The sequence below is a fragment of the Helicoverpa zea genome, chromosome 22 (assembly GCF_022581195.2).
Source record: "Helicoverpa zea isolate HzStark_Cry1AcR chromosome 22, ilHelZeax1.1, whole genome shotgun sequence".
Classification (NCBI taxonomy): Eukaryota; Metazoa; Arthropoda; class Insecta; order Lepidoptera; family Noctuidae; genus Helicoverpa; species Helicoverpa zea.
The window spans coordinates 10,447,307-10,471,894 of NC_061473.1; the positions used below are offsets into that span (position 1 = coordinate 10,447,307).

Consider the following 24,588-nt stretch of genomic DNA (forward strand, 5'->3'; position numbering starts at 1 on the left):
GTAAAGCTTTGGTTTCCTAGGAAAGCGGTGCCGTCATATAGCGGCCGTAATACAGCGGTGAAAGACGTCACCAGAACGTTGTCTATGTAAACAAAATGGGGCGGTTTCCTAGAGAGCGGTAACTGACACCGTAACTTCAAAAAGCGGTGCCGCCATTTGCATGACGGCCGTCTTGACGGTGTCAGATAGTTTGGTGAACGTTTTATTGAAAGCGGTGAAGCTTTTTTAATACGTATTTGTGTTTTTTTTTTCGGAACAACGTCGAAAATTAGTTACAACTCTTAGAGCAGCGAGGACGACGAAATTTTAACAGATTTCGTTCGTAACCACGAAGCAATATATAATATTAAAAATAAAGATTATAGAAAAAGTCAACTAAAACAGAATTGGTGTCGTGAAATTTGAGAAATATTAAATAAAACAGGTTAGTAAGTATGATACAACTAACAAAAAGTTTATGACGGTGTGTTAAAACGGTCGTGGAACTTTCCGCATGTCATCACCGTAAAGACGACCGTCTATTTGCGTCCGTAATATGACGGCCGCTATATGACGGCACCGCTTTCCTAGGAAACCCAAGCTTAAAAGAACGTATCTATAACGTAACTACGTAACTGTCATATATTAATTGAGAGCTGTCATTTTTTAAATAAATTTAATTTTCTTCCCATTCGTAAGCTAAACAGAAGCTTATCTTCTAATAAATGCTTTATGAATATTTTTATAGAAACGTCAAATGGTACGATTCTTTTAATTCGCAATACCTTATTGTCGTTTCCCTGGATACAACGTTGTGTCTACTTTGCCTTAGTCTCAACTCTAATCCCACGTTACTCGTAATGTTATAAGTAATTTCTATTTTTGTGATAAAAAATAAAGTATGAACTGAATTTGGAAGTTGATAATTATTTAATAGGTAACTGTAATAAATGAATACTTTTTCAAAGTTCTGATCTCTATTTAACTGCAAGATGTTTGTTTTCATTTGATTAATAGTTTTCTAGCAGCCAGAGATATGTAATTTGTATAAACGATACATAAGAACGCAAAACATAGGTATGCCATCGTAAAAAATCTATAATTAGCATATTGATAAGTTAATTACCATGAATGAAGTTTACAAAAATGTAAATACGTTAGTTTAGTCCATATTACCGTAACATATCTCCTAAACGACTAAACTCTACTGCTGATGGTCTAGAGGTCTAGGATGGGCCAGGATAGTCCAAGTGTGAGGCGAGATTGGTGTTTTTTTTGGACCCTGGGGTTATAAATATGTCTTAAATTAAACGATGAGAAGCCATACTTCCACGTCTTATTTTTCTGTTTTGGTTTATTGATCGACCGAGAATTCATGATTTTTTATGAAGAATTCATGACTGAATTTTCTCTTAGAGCACATAGATCGAATATACAACCGATCAAAAAACCAAAACCCAAAAGTACTAATTATTACAATACTGAATTACAATTTAACATCGAGTAGAGAAGTTAAAATACATCTAAGTTACTTTAAACACTAATAATTCAATAATTCATACTAATATTATATATAACTTTATGTATAAACATACCTAGCACGCGCCACCTATGAAATTAATACGACACTAATAAAATAAGGCAAACAGGTATTTTCGGAGGGATCAAATAATTATGTTATTCCGAACATCAGGCACTCAAATTGAAATCATTTCCATTAACGTAACATCGCTAACTCTAAGGCTTAATATAGTATTTAAACTGGTGACGATACATTTTATATTGACTATTAAATAATTATAATAACCTATTTTTTACTAAAATACGGAATTTGCGCTTGGGTACGTCCAACTTACTTGTTTGTACGAAAGTCTTTAGGGCAATGTTCAATGCTATAGTTAAGTTAATATCGTCCCCAGTTTGAATGCTCTAAGTTCTAAGGTTAAAAAAAAATCTATGCGGGTTTGCTAAAAACTTGACAACTACCATCCTAAAATTTTGAGGAACATTTTGCTTTTACTTTTTCATAATATTTTTTGGCAATCTATTTTTTGGATGGACTCGTAAGTTTTTGTTCTTTCTCTGTTTTTCTATGTATTTTGAAATCTTTTCAAATGTTAATTTTCTTTTTATTTTCACATTATTTTTGACAAATTACTCATTGAAACTGTCTCTTTATCTGTGGCCAGATTGTTTATTCTTTCCGAGCCATTACCATTACTTCCGTCTAAAAATGTATTAATATGATTGATGTTCTCACCACTTCATGTTTCATTATTACTTCTTAATACACATGTTTTCATCCCTTTCTGAATTATCTTTATCAAAAAAACCTGACCACAACAGAAAGATGTCATCGTCTAAGGACAATTTCGTTCCTCGAGATACCCCTGGAGCAAAATAACCAGCATCCATCGTCCCACTATCTATAAGCTACGCTAAGCGATACGAACTAGCCCTGTTTGTCAGCTGTCTAGCGACGCCACACTACTGCTACGCCTAGCTACATACTCCCCACGAATAGCCTTAATTAATTCGTTACGCCAAATTTTGCAGCGGTGGACCCAAATATTTTGTTGATATATTTACGCAGATATTAAATGTATCATGATAGTGATGTCTGAAAATGTAAGTTACGATAATTGTAAAAAAGTTACGATAATTGTCTTATGAACTAAAATTTTATGAAGCAGTATAAAGTTGTAACTGCACTTACGTCATTTTACGGTTATAAATGCAAGAACTAAATACATATTCCGATGATTGGACAATACATTATTTTACATGGGTTACGAATAGATAATAAATAGTTTGGCTACTTATAGTAAGTTACTGTTTTCTTGTTACATAATTAAGTTAAATATTTCATAGTGGAATGGGTTACACTTAGTGGAAGATTACACAATGATTTTCGGATTTTAATATTATTTTTACATTTTGATTACGATCACTATTATGTCTGATTCTTTGAATAAATGTACAGCGAATATTCAACCTTATATTTAATGACTAAACGTAAGATATCACATAAAACATACATTATAAATTAAACTTTTAAAACTAGACAAAAAAAAAACGAAAAAACACATTAAATATTTTTATACGCTACATACATTTTGCATAAAAAAACTTTATCAATTTTCTTATGTAATATAATAATTTTATTTTTATAATTTCAAAATCACACGTAATAATGTAGTTATAAAATGACATATTTCTAAGTGGAGTACAAACATTACGTTTAGGAGACACAATGGGATCACAATTATATATTTTATTTCTAATCATTCGTTAGCTAATACTCAATAAGCCTCTTCTAAACTACTTGAATAATACCATCGTTTACAAATATCTATACGATATTATAAAATTCTTTCCCATTTCTTTTATTTAACAGAAAATCTACAATGTGACGGGAGGTCACTTAAGATGTTATTCGACCATTGGCGACGAGTAAATTGTTATAAATGTTATTTTTTAAAACAACGCCATCTCTAAGTCGTAAGCATCAACTCTTGTCGTGCACTATAGTATTAAACGTTTATTTCGACTACCATTTATTTAAATTCAGTCCACCAACAATTAATTTTGTTTACAAATTCATTTTTATTTGCGTTTAATATTCGTTTACCGCCGATCCGTCAATTTCCCGGAAATTGTTACTATTTTTACCCGTTTCTCTGATAGCATAGCAAGACAGTTTCAGTTACTTTAGAATATTCACAAGCTCAAAAAGTATTAGGAGACTGATATTTTTAATAATTATAATTGTAGAATAATCAAACCAATAAAATATTGCTACTTAAATACTGGTTTTATTATTCTATTTATAAATATTAGTTTAGCTAAACGCTAACAGATGGCGTTGTAAAATATGCTACAACGCCATCTATTGGCGAGAAGACTAACTACAATATTTCTATGGGGCTCACAGAATATACTCGTGAAGGGATCGCTGCTACAGGAGGTGCTATGGGGGTAATAGTTTTACAGAAATAGTAATTTGCTGAAGTTTGACTGCATAAGATTTGATTGTGAACTGGAATTTGATAGATTTCACTGTAATTAAATAGAACGTTAATTGATCAAAAGAGAGTAAATTAAAAAAAAATAAATTAAACCAGTATTTTCAAAAGTTTTCGAGATATATTGTAACGTAACGATTTTATTAATTAAAAGAGAAGAAGCTGCACTTGCAAATCCACTGTACCACGACTTCATCATTATCATCCCCTGAGGTCTTTAAACTCGCTCAAACATTAGCTTTTCTTAAAATTAGTGATATCCACAAGTACAACCCTTCTCATTTAAAACCCAAAATTATTTCTCCAAAAACCAGTTCACCCAAATCTCACGCAGTCTACTCTAAGCCACTTCACGTGTAGGTGGCAGCACAGTCGAAGAACGGGAAGCAGGCGACTGGGTCGGCGGCCGAGTGCTAGAGAACGTGCAGGTTCTCACAGGACTTCGACTTGGAGTCGCGAGCCCATACGCGGCCTAGGAGGCCTCGCACCTGGAGATAAAGAAACAATAGGTTAGGATTGGATTGGGTTACCATCAACCCATAGGGCTGTTTCCTTGGTTTTAAACGGAATGTCGAAAGACGTACCCGCATAGAACGAATGGTTAAGCATCTAAATTAAGACCAAGTTCACCTACAATATAAACGTCAGTTTACCATGAACAACTATTTACTATGAATTTTATTGTTTAATTTTCAAAGTATTTAAACAATTGGTTAAAAGAGAGCAGACGTTTATGATGTCGGTGAACTTGGGCCTTAATAGTTTTCAAGCCAATGTCAATCAGTGGTTTATGGATAGATATCTTTTAAACAAAAATGCATCTTCTTGTAATAAGAAGGGCCCTTCGTTTGTTGTTTAAATACGTGTAATAATAATATGATTTTTGTTGCCTTTTTGCAGTAAAAGTTACTTCATTTTATTAGCGGCTAAATTAAGTAAATTATTGTAATGCACTTCCTTATTTAATAATTAGGAAGTGAATGCTTACCGCTCGACGGCGCGGAGTTGCTCAATATCCTATGTAATTTAATTATTTTCAACGTAATTAACTAGCATACTTGAGTTATCGTTGTGAAATGTCCAGGATGGTAACTTGCGACAAAACGATTGAACGATAACAAAATTGAATTTCCTTATTTTGTAATACTGAAATTGGTTTGTGAATAGTTTTTCAGGTTTTATTTTGTATCAACGTGCATGACGAAAGATTTAGGTACATCTGCAGCCGCTCGCGACTCTAGTCAACCATCCTAATAATTGACCACAGCTTCGCAAGCAGTTGCTGGCGATTAGAAATCATAATTGTTAGAAATTTTGTCATCGTCCGCGACTAGTGTTGAGAGCGAACCTATACCAACTGTGGATCGCCTGTTAGCAGTCTTGTACATACATGACATTACCCAAAACAGCAATAAAAACCACTAGTGCACTGAAATGAACACACGCAATGTTAACTTTTGAAAGACTTATGACAGTGTTCAATGAAAATGTCCCGGTGCCTGTATAAAATAGGTCCATCCAAGGATCTAATGTACCTTGACGCTGGCAGAGAGGCGGGTGCGCTTGCGCGGCGTGGTGTTGGCGGAGGCGGAGGGCGGCGGCGCGGCGGGCGCGGGCGCCGCGCTCTCCAGCGGGGAGCGCGCGCGCGCACGGTTCTTGCGGGAGTTGCTGCGCTTTCTGGAACATTAAGACAGAAGGGTTAATTCATATTGATCAACTTTCCGCTTCCTCCTTAAGTTTTTATAGTCCACTGAGCATGACCCCACCCCACCACACATTTCACCATACATTCATGATATTAATATTCTCTTTCTAACCATGTCGTCATATCTATCATCTAACAACCGAAAACATTTAAGGCACACAGAGGTCCTATACTGTCACTGTGGACATTAATGTCGTTAGCAAAATCTTCTTACCTTAGTGTGAGTGTGAGTGGTGTGTTATAGTGGTCCTGGTGTCATCTACAACCTGCAGTTGTTTTATGTGACAAGATTTTGTAGGTACTGTGGTTTATACCTGACTCTCTCGGCATGCTGCTGCTTGAGCCGGATCTGCGTGAGCAGGCCGACGAGCAGCTCGTCCACGTTGTGGTTGATGCCCACCGACGTCTCGATGAACTTACCTGACTCTCTCGGCATGCTGCTGCTTGAGCCGGATCTGCGTGAGCAGGCCGACGAGCAGCTCGTCCACGTTGTGGTTGATGCCCACTGACGTCTCGATGAACTTACCTGACTCTCTCGGCATGCTGCTGCTTGAGCCGGATCTGCGTGAGCAGGCCGACGAGCAGCTCGTCCACGTTGTGGTTGATGCCCACCGACGTCTCAATGAACTTGCACTCGTATGATGTCGCCAGGTTTTTGCCCTCTGAAAGATAAGAGAGGTTTCGATGGATTAAAAAAGTTTAGGATCTGTAGAATCACGGACATCTTTCTTGGTGTCACACGCTTACCTAGTAGGGACATTGTGTCATCCAACAAACCCACTATAATAAATGCAATATAAAATTACATTAACAAATTGTAAAATGGTTTCAATAGCCGAAGATATCAACATGGAAGTACAGAAAAATTAAAACAAGAAGAGAAAATAATAAAAATTGATTAGATTTTACCTAATACGTATGTACAGTCAGCACCAAAAGTCGATGAACAGAATCAACATGACAAAACACCTGTTCACAATAAAATGCCATAAGTTATAGTCGCAACTAGGAAACAAAATAGCCTGTACGACGAGTATTTCAAAAGTATCTGTGCACTAGTATTTCTAAAGTCGCTGTACACCACCAATCATAATGTCGCTGAACATCATTGTATCAAAAGTCACTAAACAGCTAATTTCACCTGACTAAACTTACTACTACTAAATATAGAAACCTAAGAATGTATTTGAAATATGTGCAAAATACGCCTGTAAGGCCCGCCGCTGACTGCAACTTTTTGTCACCGTGACTTATTGTTACTGTCACCTGCTGTCACCCACGATGCGCTCACTGAAACTGTTCTTGGGTGACAAATCGCGTTCATTTCTGCTATGGACTTCAACGAGGTTGCCGTGATTTGCGCTCTTGAAATACATAGAAGAAAAATGAAACGGAAAAAACGCTACTGGGTGCACCCTTTATACACGGAAAGATTATTCAAAGGAAAATTCTACACTATATATTCTGAATTGCGTCAATACCCACCAAAGTTTTTTAATTATTTTCGTATGTCTATAAACTCTTTCGATGAGTTGCTGGCTTTGGTAGGTCCTGTGATTACACATCAAGATACAAGATTTCGGAAAGCTATTCCAGCAGAAGAAAGGTTAACGGTAACTTTGAGGTAAGTAACAAAAACTACATCAATTATTTATTTAAACAAAAAATCTTTATTCGGAGGCATACAAATTTGCAATATCACAATCATCTAAAGAGTAATTTGACACATATGATTGCACAGTTTCGTTCGACCGCGGAGGAGAAATATCATAAAAAGATTGAGTAGATGTAGAGGGTGCAGAGGGATTAAAACATTGTTGTGAAAGTACGCTAGGTGGTGGTGGTGGTGGTTGAGATTGTGGTTGGGTTGTAGATATTATTGGCTGAAGAAGTATACGAGGTGGTGCTGGTTGGGCTGGGGATATAAGCTGTTGCGAAATTATTCGAGGTTGTTGTGGTTGAGGAAGAATATATGTTGCAGCTGTAGAATTGTAATTAGTAAAGCTATTAGAAGATTGGGTATAATATTTCAGGGTGTTTAAAATCGCAATCTGTGCATCAATTTTCTGGCCTGGTGGAATAGACTTTAATAATGGAACCAAAGATAATGCGAAATAATTATCTGGGTCTGGTAGTGTCTGGATGTTTTGGTGGTTTGTTTTGTCTCTTAATATTTCTAATAAAGATTCTTCGTAACTTTTATTCTTCTTCTTTTCTCGTGTTGGTTGTGTTATTCCTGGTGTAGAAGAATCGTTCTCACTAATTGTTTCTTCGTCAAGCGATGGCACATTACTTGAGGTTTCTCTCCCTGCCTCCATAGAAGGTACCAAAAACAGTAGCTTATCAAAGTACACGTATCGTTTTCGTTTAGGTGCAGCTTGCCCTGATTTTACGTCTTTTTGGCAACGAAGCTCCCTCGAAAAACAAGCTCTTAAATTTTTCCAACGACGTTGTATCACTTTAACTGTAAAAAATATTATTCTTATATTTACAGGTATTTAGCAAGTGGTGCAAGTTTCAATGCATTATCTTTTGAATACCTAATTGGAGCCACAACACTTCGTAATATTGTAAATTCAACGTGCCAATCTATATGGGAAGCATTGCAACCTCTGTACATGGCAGAAAAAAATGAAGAAGACTGGTATAAAATTGCTGATCAGTTTTACGAGCGTACTAACTTTCCTAATATTATCGGCGCCGTCGATGGTAAACATGTTAGAATAACGAATCCAAAGTACGGTGGATCTGATTATTTTAATTATAAAAAATATTTCTCTATGGTTTTGATGGCATGGGTAGACGCAGATTATAAATTCATCTACATTGACGTCGGATCACAAGGAAGCGCAAGCGACTCGACGATTTTAAAAAAATCGAATACTGGCAGAAGGCTTCAAGGGAATTTATTAAATATTCCGATTGGACGAAGTCTGCCTAATGATGAAAATGGAAAAATAATGCCTTTTTGCATTGTAGGTGATGAAGCCTTTGGTTTGTCGAAAAATATCTTACGACCGTTTTCCAAGAGAGGACTTACAGTTGCTAAAAGAATCTTTAACTATAGACATACACGAGCACGTCGAATGGTGGAATGCACTTTTGGAATACTGTGTAATAAATGGAGAATTCTACACAGACCTATCGATGTTAACGTAGAATTTTGTGATAAGATTGTAATGGCTTGCTGTATATTACATAACTATGTACGCGTTAAAGATGGAATTCAATTCACAGATACCGCGTACGAATGTACGCTAAGCAATACGTCAACAAATCAGTGGCATCGAAACATGTCCTGTGTCAATATAAGAAATTATTTTACTTCTTATTTTATTTCACCACAAGGATCCGTACCGTGGCAATATGAAAAAATATAACTAAATATGTAACTTATGATAACAATAGTCACAAGTGCACACGCATAATTCATTTAAAGGAGATGTTTCAAATCCGACCCACTACATGTACAGTAAGGGTTGGACCACATCTGGCAGCACGGAATCGCCTTTTGGGCCAACCCTTATCCAGAAAAATCTATGGAATTCGGGAAAAATAGAGATCATTTGCTTAAATGCATACTTTTCTTGTTATAATTTATTATTTATTAATAAGTTTTATTGACTTTCAATATGGCGTCTCGCCATTTTATATACTCTGTTACCAAAAAATGACAACAATCCATGGATTTGACAATTAAGAAAAATAAACACGTCAAATGTCATTAATCAACCACCATGACGGTAGCTTAGGCCCATACTATAGTACGGGCATTTCGTCCGCCGTCCGGAGATACTATTTAATATAAAAGTTGTTTGCTGCATACTAAACTGCGCGGTTTACCGCTGCGGTTTACAGGCGGGAGAAATATAAGGTGCTTTAAAAATATCTGCCACGGCTTCAACGGGAGATAGTATTGTGTATGTAGACAACAATAGTGAAGACCGGAATAGTTAAATTTAGACTGCGAGATGATCTCTTGCGAATAAATAATCTCAAACTTGTACGCAATTTCTACTGGTAAAAAAAAATATGAGACATATTATGCTCAATAAGTAATAATCTTTACTAATGATGTATGCACGCAATACTGTCTCCCATTGCAGCCATGGCAGATATTTTTATATCACCTTATACAATCGCCGCATGCAGCGTCAAACCGCCACTTGAAACTAAAAGGACGGTTTTCCGCTTTTGAGTCATTTTGCAAGGTTTACTGGAGGGTCCATGATGAAATGAACTATATACAGCTAAGTACAATCTGTATAGTTTGATGGTGTGTAGCAGCATTGTCGAGCGGACATTGGCGGTAGAACCGCCAGTATATGGTATTAACCTTACAGCTATGATGGTTTTTTGATGTGTATTGCAATCTCATGTGTATATTTTTGTGTTTTAGAGCCAAATAAAGCCAAATTAAATTAATTGGATCATTGAAAATTGTTTGAAATATTTTTTTTGGGCCGGGCTCCATACATTTTGAAACGTCTCCTTTCAGTCTTATGTCAATGTGGGTAAATAATAATTCCGCAACGCTCTACTGATACCTATACCTAACCTATGCAAGAACTATAATTGCCTATCGCCCTAATTTAATGTAATAATTATAAATAAGTATAATAAACGCTAATAAAATTACCTGCGTTTTCTTTTTGTTCCTGTGATAAACTTCTTGTTGGAAATAAGTGTAATACAATTTCATCCCATAATCTTCGTTTTAAAATTTGATCAGAATATTGTTTTAAATTTTTTGTATATAATGCAGGCCTCTTCTCTATCTCCTCTATTAATAATTCATTGTCAATTTCTTCCTCTTGCAAAGAAGACGACATCTTTAAAAATACGTCTGCTCCGAACGCGCGGCGCAGGCTGAGTGACAAAAAGTCACCAGTGAGCGGACTCCCATAGTAATGTACAGGGCGAGTGACAGTCACGTCACTCCGGTGCTGCCTGTCGCTGCAACTTTTTGTCACGTCACCATAATGAGCGCACTCAGTATAGTTTTCATTGCACTTGACTAAGTGACAAAAAGTCACGTTGACAAAAAGTTGCAGTCAGCGGCGGGCCTTAGGCCCGCCGCTGACTGCAACTTTTTGTCACCGTGACTTATTGTTACTGTCACCTGCTGTCACCCACGATGCGCTCACTGAAACTGTTCTTGGGTGACAAATCGCGTTCATTTCTGCTATGGACTTCAACGAGGTTGCCGTGATTTGCGCTCTTGAAATACATAGAAGAAAAATGAAACGGAAAAAACGCTACTGGGTGCACCCTTTATACACGGAAAGATTATTCAAAGGAAAATTCTACACTATATATTCTGAATTGCGTCAATACCCACCAAAGTTTTTTAATTATTTTCGTATGTCTATAAACTCTTTCGATGAGTTGCTGGCTTTGGTAGGTCCTGTGATTACACATCAAGATACAAGATTTCGGAAAGCTATTCCAGCAGAAGAAAGGTTAACGGTAACTTTGAGGTAAGTAACAAAAACTACATCAATTATTTATTTAAACAAAAAATCTTTATTCGGAGGCATACAAATTTGCAATATCACAATCATCTAAAGAGTAATTTGACACATATGATTGCACAGTTTCGTTCGACCGCGGAGGAGAAATATCATAAAAAGATTGAGTAGATGTAGAGGGTGCAGAGGGATTAAAACATTGTTGTGAAAGTACGCTAGGTGGTGGTGGTGGTGGTTGAGATTGTGGTTGGGTTGTAGATATTATTGGCTGAAGAAGTATACGAGGTGGTGCTGGTTGGGCTGGGGATATAAGCTGTTGCGAAATTATTCGAGGTTGTTGTGGTTGAGGAAGAATATATGTTGCAGCTGTAGAATTGTAATTAGTAAAGCTATTAGAAGATTGGGTATAATATTTCAGGGTGTTTAAAATCGCAATCTGTGCATCAATTTTCTGGCCTGGTGGAATAGACTTTAATAATGGAACCAAAGATAATGCGAAATAATTATCTGGGTCTGGTAGTGTCTGGATGTTTTGGTGGTTTGTTTTGTCTCTTAATATTTCTAATAAAGATTCTTCGTAACTTTTATTCTTCTTCTTTTCTCGTGTTGGTTGTGTTATTCCTGGTGTAGAAGAATCGTTCTCACTAATTGTTTCTTCGTCAAGCGATGGCACATTACTTGAGGTTTCTCTCCCTGCCTCCATAGAAGGTACCAAAAACAGTAGCTTATCAAAGTACACGTATCGTTTTCGTTTAGGTGCAGCTTGCCCTGATTTTACGTCTTTTTGGCAACGAAGCTCCCTCGAAAAACAAGCTCTTAAATTTTTCCAACGACGTTGTATCACTTTAACTGTAAAAAATATTATTCTTATATTTACAGGTATTTAGCAAGTGGTGCAAGTTTCAATGCATTATCTTTTGAATACCTAATTGGAGCCACAACACTTCGTAATATTGTAAATTCAACGTGCCAATCTATATGGGAAGCATTGCAACCTCTGTACATGGCAGAAAAAAATGAAGAAGACTGGTATAAAATTGCTGATCAGTTTTACGAGCGTACTAACTTTCCTAATATTATCGGCGCCGTCGATGGTAAACATGTTAGAATAACGAATCCAAAGTACGGTGGATCTGATTATTTTAATTATAAAAAATATTTCTCTATGGTTTTGATGGCATGGGTAGACGCAGATTATAAATTCATCTACATTGACGTCGGATCACAAGGAAGCGCAAGCGACTCGACGATTTTAAAAAAATCGAATACTGGCAGAAGGCTTCAAGGGAATTTATTAAATATTCCGATTGGACGAAGTCTGCCTAATGATGAAAATGGAAAAATAATGCCTTTTTGCATTGTAGGTGATGAAGCCTTTGGTTTGTCGAAAAATATCTTACGACCGTTTTCCAAGAGAGGACTTACAGTTGCTAAAAGAATCTTTAACTATAGACATACACGAGCACGTCGAATGGTGGAATGCACTTTTGGAATACTGTGTAATAAATGGAGAATTCTACACAGACCTATCGATGTTAACGTAGAATTTTGTGATAAGATTGTAATGGCTTGCTGTATATTACATAACTATGTACGCGTTAAAGATGGAATTCAATTCACAGATACCGCGTACGAATGTACGCTAAGCAATACGTCAACAAATCAGTGGCATCGAAACATGTCCTGTGTCAATATAAGAAATTATTTTACTTCTTATTTTATTTCACCACAAGGATCCGTACCGTGGCAATATGAAAAAATATAACTAAATATGTAACTTATGATAACAATAGTCACAAGTGCACACGCATAATTCATTTAAAGGAGATGTTTCAAATCCGACCCACTACATGTACAGTAAGGGTTGGACCACATCTGGCAGCACGGAATCGCCTTTTGGGCCAACCCTTATCCAGAAAAATCTATGGAATTCGGGAAAAATAGAGATCATTTGCTTAAATGCATACTTTTCTTGTTATAATTTATTATTTATTAATAAGTTTTATTGACTTTCAATATGGCGTCTCGCCATTTTATATACTCTGTTACCAAAAAATGACAACAATCCATGGATTTGACAATTAAGAAAAATAAACACGTCAAATGTCATTAATCAACCACCATGACGGTAGCTTAGGCCCATACTATAGTACGGGCATTTCGTCCGCCGTCCGGAGATACTATTTAATATAAAAGTTGTTTGCTGCATACTAAACTGCGCGGTTTACCGCTGCGGTTTACAGGCGGGAGAAATATAAGGTGCTTTAAAAATATCTGCCACGGCTTCAACGGGAGATAGTATTGTGTATGTAGACAACAATAGTGAAGACCGGAATAGTTAAATTTAGACTGCGAGATGATCTCTTGCGAATAAATAATCTCAAACTTGTACGCAATTTCTACTGGTAAAAAAAAATATGAGACATATTATGCTCAATAAGTAATAATCTTTACTAATGATGTATGCACGCAATACTGTCTCCCATTGCAGCCATGGCAGATATTTTTATATCACCTTATACAATCGCCGCATGCAGCGTCAAACCGCCACTTGAAACTAAAAGGACGGTTTTCCGCTTTTGAGTCATTTTGCAAGGTTTACTGGAGGGTCCATGATGAAATGAACTATATACAGCTAAGTACAATCTGTATAGTTTGATGGTGTGTAGCAGCATTGTCGAGCGGACATTGGCGGTAGAACCGCCAGTATATGGTATTAACCTTACAGCTATGATGGTTTTTTGATGTGTATTGCAATCTCATGTGTATATTTTTGTGTTTTAGAGCCAAATAAAGCCAAATTAAATTAATTGGATCATTGAAAATTGTTTGAAATATTTTTTTTGGGCCGGGCTCCATACATTTTGAAACGTCTCCTTTCAGTCTTATGTCAATGTGGGTAAATAATAATTCCGCAACGCTCTACTGATACCTATACCTAACCTATGCAAGAACTATAATTGCCTATCGCCCTAATTTAATGTAATAATTATAAATAAGTATAATAAACGCTAATAAAATTACCTGCGTTTTCTTTTTGTTCCTGTGATAAACTTCTTGTTGGAAATAAGTGTAATACAATTTCATCCCATAATCTTCGTTTTAAAATTTGATCAGAATATTGTTTTAAATTTTTTGTATATAATGCAGGCCTCTTCTCTATCTCCTCTATTAATAATTCATTGTCAATTTCTTCCTCTTGCAAAGAAGACGACATCTTTAAAAATACGTCTGCTCCGAACGCGCGGCGCAGGCTGAGTGACAAAAAGTCACCAGTGAGCGGACTCCCATAGTAATGTACAGGGCGAGTGACAGTCACGTCACTCCGGTGCTGCCTGTCGCTGCAACTTTTTGTCACGTCACCATAATGAGCGCACTCAGTATAGTTTTCATTGCACTTGACTAAGTGACAAAAAGTCACGTTGACAAAAAGTTGCAGTCAGCGGCGGGCCTAACTCAGAAATCAGTCACTGTGTTATAATGTGATACCTCCTTTTTGGGGAAGTCGGTTAAAACATTTCAAACAATGTCAAAATACAACACCCATCAAATCATCACACAGGTAATTCCAGTAATTTCCTCTACTACACGGAATGATACAGTTTCCAATAATTAGAAGTTTTAATCAGATTTAAATTGACGTTTCATCCAGCAGGCCGGCTAATAGAGTGGGCTCAAAGGGAAATTACACGGCGTGCGCCACTGAACAAAATGGCGGATTACTTGTCACAGGAAAACAGGCTCAACTTTAAATATTATTGGGCCGTGATAATGAGTAGCTTAATTAACACAAACTCGTGATTGACGATGTCGAGAAGGAATTATTGTGACGAGAGAATTTTAGAATCAAAGCAATGTACCTAAGTCACGTGAAATGTCATTACGGAAATAGCCACGTAAATATACTCTAATTCCCTATTAAAAATAACTCATAAGTCATCATTTAAGCCACAAGTTAATTTGATTTGACCCAGATAAGGAACATTTTGTGTAGCTATCAAATAAAGATTCATGTCAAAGATTACCGTCATTGACAGTTTGATTAAAGAACTTCATAAAATGAGCCTGTCGATCCAATCTTTAATTTTTGTTTAAGGAAGCCACTTGCCATCAAACGGGCCCCCTAAACGTAATTTGACAACTGAATTTTCTTTGAACACCTACCAAAATGATTAAAGCAATTATTGAAATTACCACTACTTTGTCGTTGTTTTTTTTTTACAAATATCTTACTTAATTCACGTAAAAAATATAATACTATTTATAGAAATAATAATATGTAACCTTTGCGTATAGAAATAATAATATGTATTATTTCGTAGGCGACCATATACAATTAAATCAGAATTTAACCTTCGTTTACTTTAAATTTCAGATGCGTATTAAAATCAATCATAAATTTACAATCAACAATCCACGAAAAATGAATTTTAATTTGTGCACACGTGGAAAAAATATCGACCTTTCAATAACAGTACGAGCGCCTGGTAAAATATTGTCGGCAAAATGTGGCGCATCGTTGTAAACAGCGGGCGTCCGCCGTTGCCACGGAGAACAAAACGGCTAGCGGAGGTGCCATATCGGAAAATCACCTAAGAAAGTAGCGCACCAAAATGCGGATGACCGGGGGACGAGGAGCGATACTGTTTTCGCCCTAATACGCCCTCTTTTGACCCGATCTTTTTTGTTAGACCAAAAATCATTGACAGACGTCTCAAAGATCCCGAACGCTTCGTTAGTTCACTCGTATCTAATCGTTTTGGTCATGTTCTTCACCCTACGAATTTGACCTATAAGCAAGACCCTGACCTACCTACATTACGGCATCTCCGCTCATCTTTCCCTACTCCGTGGTCCTTGCTAATTGGAATGGTATGTACTGCAAATATCTTTGAGAATTTAATTAAAAACGTAAAATTCTCGCTAACGAACATAATTGGGGGATCTGGCTTTCATGACGAGTTTGTTTTGGCCATTTCACAAAAATGTTATGGTTTCAACAGCTTCGAGGAATTTGTTCATTATATTGTCAATTACTTTCGATGTTTGTTTGAAGATCAGCGTTTCTGCTGATATTTAATCCTAATATTATGATCGGGAAAGTTTTTTTTGATGGATGGGTGTTTGTTATTGTTTCCTGCATATCCAATTAAAGGGTCTTCTGTGACTTAATATGGGTATATTTTACTGTACACAATCACATAGGTAGTATTTTTCTTGTCAAGCGAAAATGTCCATGTATGCGTGGGTATGGTTCCTTGTTCAGAGGACATGAAACAGTTATACTAGTTATTTCAAACTTGCGCTCAGTAAAAAGTCCGTCACAATGATTATATTTACACCCTACTGTGTGTACCGTGTAGGGTGACGTGTAACGGAGAAAAATGAAAGTACAGGGTGCTCGATGATCATTGTAAAAATGGAATAGAATAACATAGTGGACATATATTATAAACATAAAAATAAATAAGGTGGGTTACTACATTGTAAAATCAGCATTCAATCTTTCCTTTCACACACATTGGAGCAAAATCCAAATCTGCATAAAGTCCTTACCATCAGTAGGAACAGCCCTCGACCTGGCTAGGTCAGCCTTGTTCCCCACCAGGATGACAGCTCTCCGCGAGGTGTGGCCAGCTGCCCACAGGATCTGCAGTCTTCTCTCGGCTTCCATGAATGATGCTCTGTCGGCCGTCGAGTAGACCACGCAGTAGCCGTGGGCACAGCCTTCCGTCTGCAAGATTAAGGATAAAAAATAATAATATAATGTGAAGGAAGTTTTGCTTAAGGCAGCAAGTGCTTACGAAACGACTGGAAGAGATTATTGTGGTAACTAAGTTTGTTCACATGGCTAGGAATTTTCTCCAGATCGCTGAAAAACCTCAGGTATTTGTAATCTGTGAGTAGCTGTATCAAGTATGGTAACTAAAGTACAGTATAGTAAAAAGGCATTAAATTCACTGCAGGTTGTTCCCAAAACGCCTATTACGGCCTATATTGGTTTTGCTTTATTAAAATCCTCATCTCATCCTTAGGGTGCGTCCACATCTGGCGAATGCGCCGCGAATGCGCAGCACGCGAGCCGATCGCGAGCTGTACGCGAGCTGCGCGCGTGCATTTTTGTTCGTGCGCCGCTTCTGCTTGGCCCGCGCGCAGCTCGCGCGCGACCTAAGCGCCGCACGCGAGCGGCGCGCAGGCGGCGCGCGACGTCTGCCATCTTCGATAGTACTGAGCCAATATACGGAACTGTAAGGGCGAGAACTGATTGCGCGCAGATCGCGCGCCGCTCGCGCGCTCTATACGAGCCTTGCGTGAGTTGCGCTAAAGAGGCGCACCGAACTATTGCAGTGACTGCACGCGCGCAGCTCGCGGACAGCTCGCGATCGGCTCGCATGCTGCGCATTCGCGGCGCATTCGCCAGATGTGGACGCACCCGTACATCAACATAAGCAGCCTATTGGTAGAAAAAAGCTATATTGTATTGCGATGAAACTGTACCAAAACTATATATTGTGATGAAACCAGTGAAAAATACGTTTGTTTGCTTGATCAGGCACCACGGATCCGATTAGAAAAAATATTTCAGTGATAGCCCATTTACCGAGGAAGACTATAGGTATATTGGCAGCTAGTAATGTACAAGACTCACGATGATATGATCAGGCGGCGCGTCGAGGAAGGTGATCTCCGACTCCTCGCCGGCCAGCAGCACGCACACGGAGCGCTCGCCAGATTCGTCATCTGTAATATCGTGCTCTGAATGTCCGTCACGAGGGAACTTTACCTTATCTAGGAGACATGTATATAGTAGCCTGTCCTAAGATTTTATTGATCTCAAAGATATCATTTAATCGAATATGAATGAAAATTAGGTAGTAATACTTTCCAAGGTTCGTCATAAGTCATAAGAAATGGTCGAATTGAAAGCTTCCTCCTTTTTCGAAAGTTGGTTGAAAGCGATGCACGAAAGCATTTTTTTCTAAATGCATTATTAGTATTGTCTCGGAAGCGCTCAGTAGTGCCCGAGTCACCGAGTCTTACAAAGACAATATGCGTTCATATGCACACACAAGTGAGGCTCACCGGATTTCATGAAATTAAACATGTAATACCTCACACGTTCACTCTGATCTACTTCTTACGGTTAATTTCACTATTTATTTATTTGTTCACCAATCAGTTGGAGACATTTGCATAGCCATCAAAGTCCAGGCTATAGCAAACACAATATGATCCAGTCAAACTCACCGATGCTAGTATCATACGCGTGCAGGTACTCCGACGTCATGAACTGCCCCACCAGGCTGGACTTGCCGACTCCTGGAGCGCCCAGCACCAGCACCCGGTACGAGCTCAGGCCGGCTGACGAATCCCTAGGATAATGATAAGAGGTCATACATTTTTGATCCTTCTGGGCCACTTTTTCTACCAGTGACACGGTAAGTCTTTTGAACAATCTCGTAGGACCCTCGCTAAGTCGCTAAGACCTACTATGTATGGGTGATACAGTACGGTAAAACAGTACTACACTCTTAGTTGAATCGGTATGTCAGTCTGGTAATTAAGAAAGTGGAAGAAGATCAAGGGCCTTACTGCATAACGCCAGGGCTAGGTCTTTGATGATAATGTCCCAGATGATGCTGCATTGTTGCTAGTATTCCTATTAGCAGTTAAATGAATGAAATAAACAATGTTTATATGTATAACAATATATGAAATAATAATTGATTTTCCCACGTTAGTCGCAGTTTCATCCTTAAAATTTCTAATTCCTTACCTGGAGGAAGCTAGTGAACAAGGAGCTGATGCCCTGGTGACAGCCTCGGTGCTAGACGCACTGGACGCGACGGACGTGTTGGAGCGCGACCGACGCGAGCGCAGCGAGTCACCGCGGTTCACCACGCCTTTACCTGCGGGGAGACAAGAAGATTGAAATAGCCATGTTCGACATGTCTAGAGAGATATTGCCAATGTATTCTTGGAAAAGACACTGATTAGCTTTCATACATATTCAGAGAATGGTAAAAAATTGTTTAGTGTTACGTTACAAAATAGTTTCATCTCAAATCTAATTTGCGTATTCATGCTTGTTCTCGTTAATCATTATAGTTGTGTAATGCCTTGAAAGATAAATAGTGACGTAAATTATAGAAAGTTTTTGGTACATGGTACATTTACAAATTAAGTACACAAGTCAATTTTGCTCGTTCGTAACGCCCTTAACCTTCATAGCCTGTAATTTAAACGTATCTTTCCAAAAAGGATGTTTTCCCATTTTCCTCAAGTGTGTGACAACATCAATCAGTTTATCGATACGCTCCAGCGTACACACAGTACACAAAATACACAGGAAAGTACACAGAGTACACAGGTTTCCTCTGAAGCCAGTAATCGTGTTCCAATCAGAGGTGACTACTTCACACACAGACATCTATTTACTGAGGTTTTCCTCACGTTACATGCTATTGAGAAGCGAAGCGTTTTCATTACATATAGAAGTAGAAACGCTATTTTCTGGGCTAAGTACATTATTTATAGCGAAATAATGAAGAGACAGTTTGTTGGATATTTTAAACGTTTGATACTACAGTATTTTACTTTTGCGCAGGTATCTGCCATGACCTGAAAAGAGGATTGTCAGTGGTAGTGGTAACCGTAGAAAACGCTACAAAAACATTTGTTTATGTCGGTGTAAACTCGACTACATACTAGTAATCTATGCCATTTTTTTAAATGCGAAGGTAACTCTATTAAATCTATTTAACGTGCTTTCTGCGCAAATAGCCTAGCTAGAGTCTACCCTTCAATTAAAGTAGGTTATGTCCTTTTTCATGTTCTAGGGCCTAGATTTCTTGAGCTTGAGAAATAGCATAGGCTACTTGCTATTTTTGTACGGAAAATAGGTCCCTCGGGACACGAGTAGAACCGCGGGAAACAACAATATATTTATCTCTGTCTGTTCCTCAATTTCTATCGATTCTCCTTAACAAACAAAGCGAGCACATTAACTAGATGTTGGAGCTGAGCACAAGCGATTAATTCCACGTCGAATTAATTGAAAAGAGGGTAGAATGGTACTCATTACCGTCACGGCGCAGATACGGCCGGGCAGTGGGGGATTTACTTTCCTAAGCTATGGTAGGTCAAGTCAGGCTGTATTGGTGTATATTATGTTTTGTCGTGCTTTGGAGACCCATGTTTAGTTACTACATAAACGTCAGCTACCTATTTACTTACAATGTGTTAATTAATTACATTCCAAGAACTACGATATTATAAAATTCTCTAGAGAAAATAGCGAAAGAATGCTCTGCGTCTATTTAAAAGAATTTGATGCTAAAATGCTGTGAAAGAATTCTTATTATTTTCTCTCTAGTTTTTTGTTCGTTTGGTCTTAACACACACTTATTATAAGCACTGGTTATACACATAAATAAGCTGGCGTCTGATTTAAAAAACCGGCCAAGTGCGAGTCGGACTCGCGGACGAAGGGTTCCGTACCATCCAAAGTAATATTCTATATAAATATTTATGGATATCGAGCAAAAATGAGCAAAAAATCACGTTTGTTGTATGGGAGCCCCCAACTATTTATTTTTTTCTAGTTTTCAGTATTTATTGTTATAGCGGCAACAGAAATACATCATCTGTGAAAATTTCAACTCCCTAGCTATCACGATTCATGAGATACAGCCTGGTGACAGACGGACGGACGGACGGACGGACAGAGGAGCGAAAACAACAGGGTCCCGTTTTACTCTTTGGGTACGGAACCCTAAAAAGCAATTCGTCTGTTATTTTGCGGATGAAGATATAATTTATATGAAGTCACATTTAATCTTCAATCGCAAAACCCGGGTCTGCTATTGAAATCCGCAATAGATGTACAATTGTACACAATCAATATACCTATTCAAGAATAGATGTTTGTATTTCACGTAGTTCTAAAGATAACGTAAACTGAAATGTTTGTATAATCTCCGAATTTCCCAGTTTAGAGACCTAAACAAATGTTAGCATTATGTTAGAACCGAGTCTAGGTACCCTTTGAGGTAAAGGTTCGGTTTACCAGAGGAAACGAGAATTATTTGCGTCTTTGAAGCACTTCTTGGGAATTTCATTGAATGAATTAAGAAGTGTTTGGGTTTCTGAGAAGTTGTTCCTTTATGTAATAAAGCATAGGTGTATTATAACTATTCACCACAGTTTCATCCGCATCTTGGGAGAACTTCTACGCGTACCCGGATGAAATACAATTTGCACAGCAATTTGACATTGCAGCTACACGGACGTAAGGACAGATGCACATCAAGGGTCCCGTTTTCCCTCTGAGAAGGTACGGTTAAAAATACTTATGGCCAACAGCTGCCTTCAGCCCTATGTCTACTGAAGAAGAAAGTGAACTCACCAGTAATGCTAAAATGCCTGAGCCGGTAGTACTCCTCCTCTACACCGGTGTTGGGCATGGAAGCCACCCTGGCTCTCTGCTGTGGTAGACCCAGGAGTTGTCTCTCGCCGGTGCGCGAGCGACCAGCTTTTACTGACTGCGACCGCGAGTGGTGAGGACTGCCGTATCTAGGGGACAAGGAAAAATTATTAAATAACTTCGTCATTGTATATCTAGCGTCCCGATTCCGAGCACATAAAGCTAGCTTCCGCCAGCGCATTCGCCCTGGGGAGGATAGACAGTGTACCTACATAAGTGTGTGCGTTGCGAAGAAGGTACATAAGGGAGATGATAAGAAAATACATAAGGGAGTACATAAGACAGTAGATATAAGGGAGTACAAAAACAGTACATAAGGAAGTATATAAGAGAGTAGATAAGGGATTGCATAATAAAGTACATAAGAGAGTACATAAGAGGGTACATACGGGAGTAGGTATATAAGAGAGTACATAAGGCAGTACATAAGGGATTGCATAATAAAGTACATAAGAAGGTACATACGGGAGTATATAAGAGAGTACATAAGGGATTGCGTAATAAAGTACATAAGAGGGTACATACGGGAGTACATAAGAGAGTACATAAGGGAGTACATAAGGGATTGCATAATAAAGTACATAAGAGAGTACATAAGAGGGTACATACGGGAGCACATAAGAGAGTACATAAGGGAGCAAATAAGGGAGTATCTAAGGGAGTACATAAAGGAATACATAAGGGAGTAGATATGGGAGTACATAAGGAAGTAGATGAAGGAGTATATAAGGGAGTACGTAAGATAGGTGATAAGGGAGTACATAAAGGAGTACATAAGGGAGTACATAAGGGAATACATAAGGGAATACATAAGGGAGTACATTAGATAGTACATAAGGGGGTACGAAGACAGTACGTAAGGAAGTAGGTAGAGTGAGTACATAGAGGTATGCATTTGATTATATTTAATGAAAAGGTGGATCATCAGCCTGTCAATCTAAAATTCTTAATAGACCATAAAATAATTGTCACGTCATAAGTAAAATAGTATCAATGCCCACTACGTTAAATTCGCTACTACGTATAAAAATATTCTATCCTCGCACCGAATCCCATTTTCTTTAATCGCCTCTTGAATGGTTCCTTTTTCACGAAAGTAAATAACGTTAATTATCGTCCCACGACGTTGACGCAATGAATTGGACATCGCTCTCAAATGCATCACACGCCTATCCTTGTTAGTGATACAAAGGGAAGGAAAAATACTGATACTGGAATTAGCTATAGAATTTTGGTTTTACTTTGGTTTCATTACGAGCCTTTTTATAGTCCCACTGTTGGGTAAAGGCCTAGTCACACACGGAGAAGGATTGAGCGTTAATCACCACGCTTGCTCAATGCCGGTTACTGATTTCTGAAATCATAGTCCAGGTTTCCTCGAGATGATTTCCCTCACCTTTAATGAGTCATTGGTGTCCAAGATATAGATACTCAGAAAGTAGGTACATACCAACTTTGAAAAGTTGCATTGGTACTTGCCTGACCTGGTATCGAACCCACACTCATACCTACTTAAGATGTTGATTCTTTATTCACTAGACTCTCATTGGCCAAAGCTAGTATCTTATAATTATTCGATGAACTTCACAACCCAACATAGCTACAGCCCACAAACCCAACATTTCATCATTTACAAGTTACAAGAAACAATTCCAATTTTCCCCAAGAAGACCCCTTTCCAATAAGCTTCCAATAAGCAGTTGTGCCGCGGTAATTACCCGTGGTACCGCGGTAATTACCGGGGGATTACTTCCCCGAACAATGGAAGTTTTAATTATTACGCGGTTTCTTGGTGCCCATCGAGGGTGCACTACTAGGAAGTTCCGTCAAGACAGTTTGCAAGTTTCGTTGGAGTATCTAATCTTGGTTTAGTTGAAAATGTCTGTGTAAGTTCCGGGTTTTAAGCCTTCAGAGGTTTAAATTATATCCTTGAATACTAAAAAAAAAATACATTAATGTGTTATTCAACTGAAATTGAACAACTGCAATTTTTGCCCAACTATATAATGATATGTTCATCAACCCTCATACCCGGCGCGGTAAGTGTGGGCAAATTCTCCCAGCTTGGGAGCGGCCTTCGCCCAACAGTGGACGTTTTTTAGGCTTTGATGACGACAAATGATATAACATAAAACTTATGTGTTAACCGTACATAATCTTCCAGTAAGTATTGAAAATATAAAACACATATTTTAGTTCAATTTACTAATCTAGCTTCCATCGCGGCTGCTGGTCATCAATCAGGTTACGGTAGCCGAGCGATACATATGTGTGGTATGTGTACCCGCTTATCAGTAGTATCGCGAGCCGTCACTAACCTCGCCGTGAGTTATGGGGATTTTATCTATGGCTTCACTAGTTTATGGGTTAAGGTTTTAAACTTTGTGGAGAATTTTGTTTTGTCCGTAATAGATGATTATTTTGTTTACTTCCGAATTAGTAACCTATTGTAAATGTTATCGTAAGATAAAAAGCGTTAAGTAAAATAAATAAATACAAAGCAAATGATCGTATAGAGTTCTCAAATAGAGTTTCCATATAGTGCTTATTTCTCCTAAGCCAAAGCAAAATCAAATTCCAATACATCAAATCCTAAATTTAGAAAATACATCCCTACTATTCGTTTAATAAAACTAGGCGCAGTCGCGTAGGTAATATTAAATTATCTTTTATCAAACAAGCCATCAAGTTCTGCAACATATTCAATTTTTAAACCGGTAATTAAGTATCGGGAAAAAGAGGTCAATATACCGCACGAAAAACTCCGGAAATGAGTGGTCTGGCGCCGGACCGGTCCGCAAAGATCCGGAGAGAACCGGAACGAACCGCAACGGGGACCGATAATGTGAAATTAATAGCTGATATCAACACTTGAGCCCTGTCGTTAGGTTTTTAATAACTATTGATTTTAGGTTCGACTCT

General features: G+C 38.0%; 4 protein-coding genes across 4 annotated transcripts in view; 1 reads left to right on the top strand and 3 right to left on the bottom strand.

The window, feature by feature from the left end:
• Positions 1–3,090: 3,090 nt before the first annotated feature.
• LOC124641480 overlaps positions 3,091–24,588 on the bottom strand; it is a 67,824-nt gene continuing 46,326 nt past the window's right edge. The window contains exons 4-11 of the mRNA XM_047179550.1: positions 21,589–21,755; positions 18,958–19,090; positions 18,429–18,553; positions 17,830–17,936; positions 16,737–16,914; positions 6,236–6,371; positions 5,540–5,681; positions 3,091–4,492 (exon numbers count right to left, since the gene is read on the bottom strand). Coding sequence (XP_047035506.1) covers positions 4,418–4,492; positions 5,540–5,681; positions 6,236–6,371; positions 16,737–16,914; positions 17,830–17,936; positions 18,429–18,553; positions 18,958–19,090; positions 21,589–21,755 — 1,063 coding nt within the window. The 3' untranslated portion in view covers positions 3,091–4,417. The remainder of the gene's footprint in view (positions 4,493–5,539; positions 5,682–6,235; positions 6,372–16,736; positions 16,915–17,829; positions 17,937–18,428; positions 18,554–18,957; positions 19,091–21,588; positions 21,756–24,588) is intronic.
• Positions 6,953–10,347, top strand: LOC124641109 (protein ALP1-like). The gene is made up of 2 exons (XM_047179088.1): positions 6,953–7,333; positions 8,204–10,347. Exons 1-2 carry the CDS (start codon positions 7,041–7,043, stop codon positions 9,087–9,089), a joined length of 1,179 nt encoding a protein of 392 aa, XP_047035044.1. The 5' UTR covers positions 6,953–7,040; the 3' UTR covers positions 9,090–10,347.
• Positions 7,357–10,573, bottom strand: LOC124641110. Its single transcript, XM_047179089.1, has 2 exons — positions 10,349–10,573; positions 7,357–8,173 (listed from the first exon to the last, which is right to left on the bottom strand). Exons 1-2 carry the CDS (start codon positions 10,539–10,541, stop codon positions 7,380–7,382), a joined length of 987 nt encoding a protein of 328 aa, XP_047035045.1. The 5' UTR covers positions 10,542–10,573; the 3' UTR covers positions 7,357–7,379.
• Positions 11,213–14,612, bottom strand: LOC124641111. Its single transcript, XM_047179091.1, has 2 exons — positions 14,205–14,612; positions 11,213–12,029 (listed from the first exon to the last, which is right to left on the bottom strand). Exons 1-2 carry the CDS (start codon positions 14,395–14,397, stop codon positions 11,236–11,238), a joined length of 987 nt encoding a protein of 328 aa, XP_047035047.1. The 5' UTR covers positions 14,398–14,612; the 3' UTR covers positions 11,213–11,235.

Bases quoted from the DNA above. Each gene is read 5' to 3' on its own strand.
- LOC124641109 (XM_047179088.1), top strand. From the start codon at position 7,041: ATGGACTTCAACGAGGTTGCCGTGATTTGCGCTCTTGAAATACATAGA. The intron at 7,334-8,203 runs GTAAGTAACAAA...TTATATTTACAG, and splicing joins AGGTTAACGGTAACTTTGAG to GTATTTAGCAAGTGGTGCAA.
- LOC124641110 (XM_047179089.1), bottom strand. From the start codon at position 10,541: ATGTCGTCTTCTTTGCAAGAGGAAGAAATTGACAATGAATTATTAATA. The intron at 8,174-10,348 runs GTAATTTTATTA...TATTTTTTACAG, and splicing joins GGAACAAAAAGAAAACGCAG to TTAAAGTGATACAACGTCGT.
- LOC124641111 (XM_047179091.1), bottom strand. From the start codon at position 14,397: ATGTCGTCTTCTTTGCAAGAGGAAGAAATTGACAATGAATTATTAATA. The intron at 12,030-14,204 runs GTAATTTTATTA...TATTTTTTACAG, and splicing joins GGAACAAAAAGAAAACGCAG to TTAAAGTGATACAACGTCGT.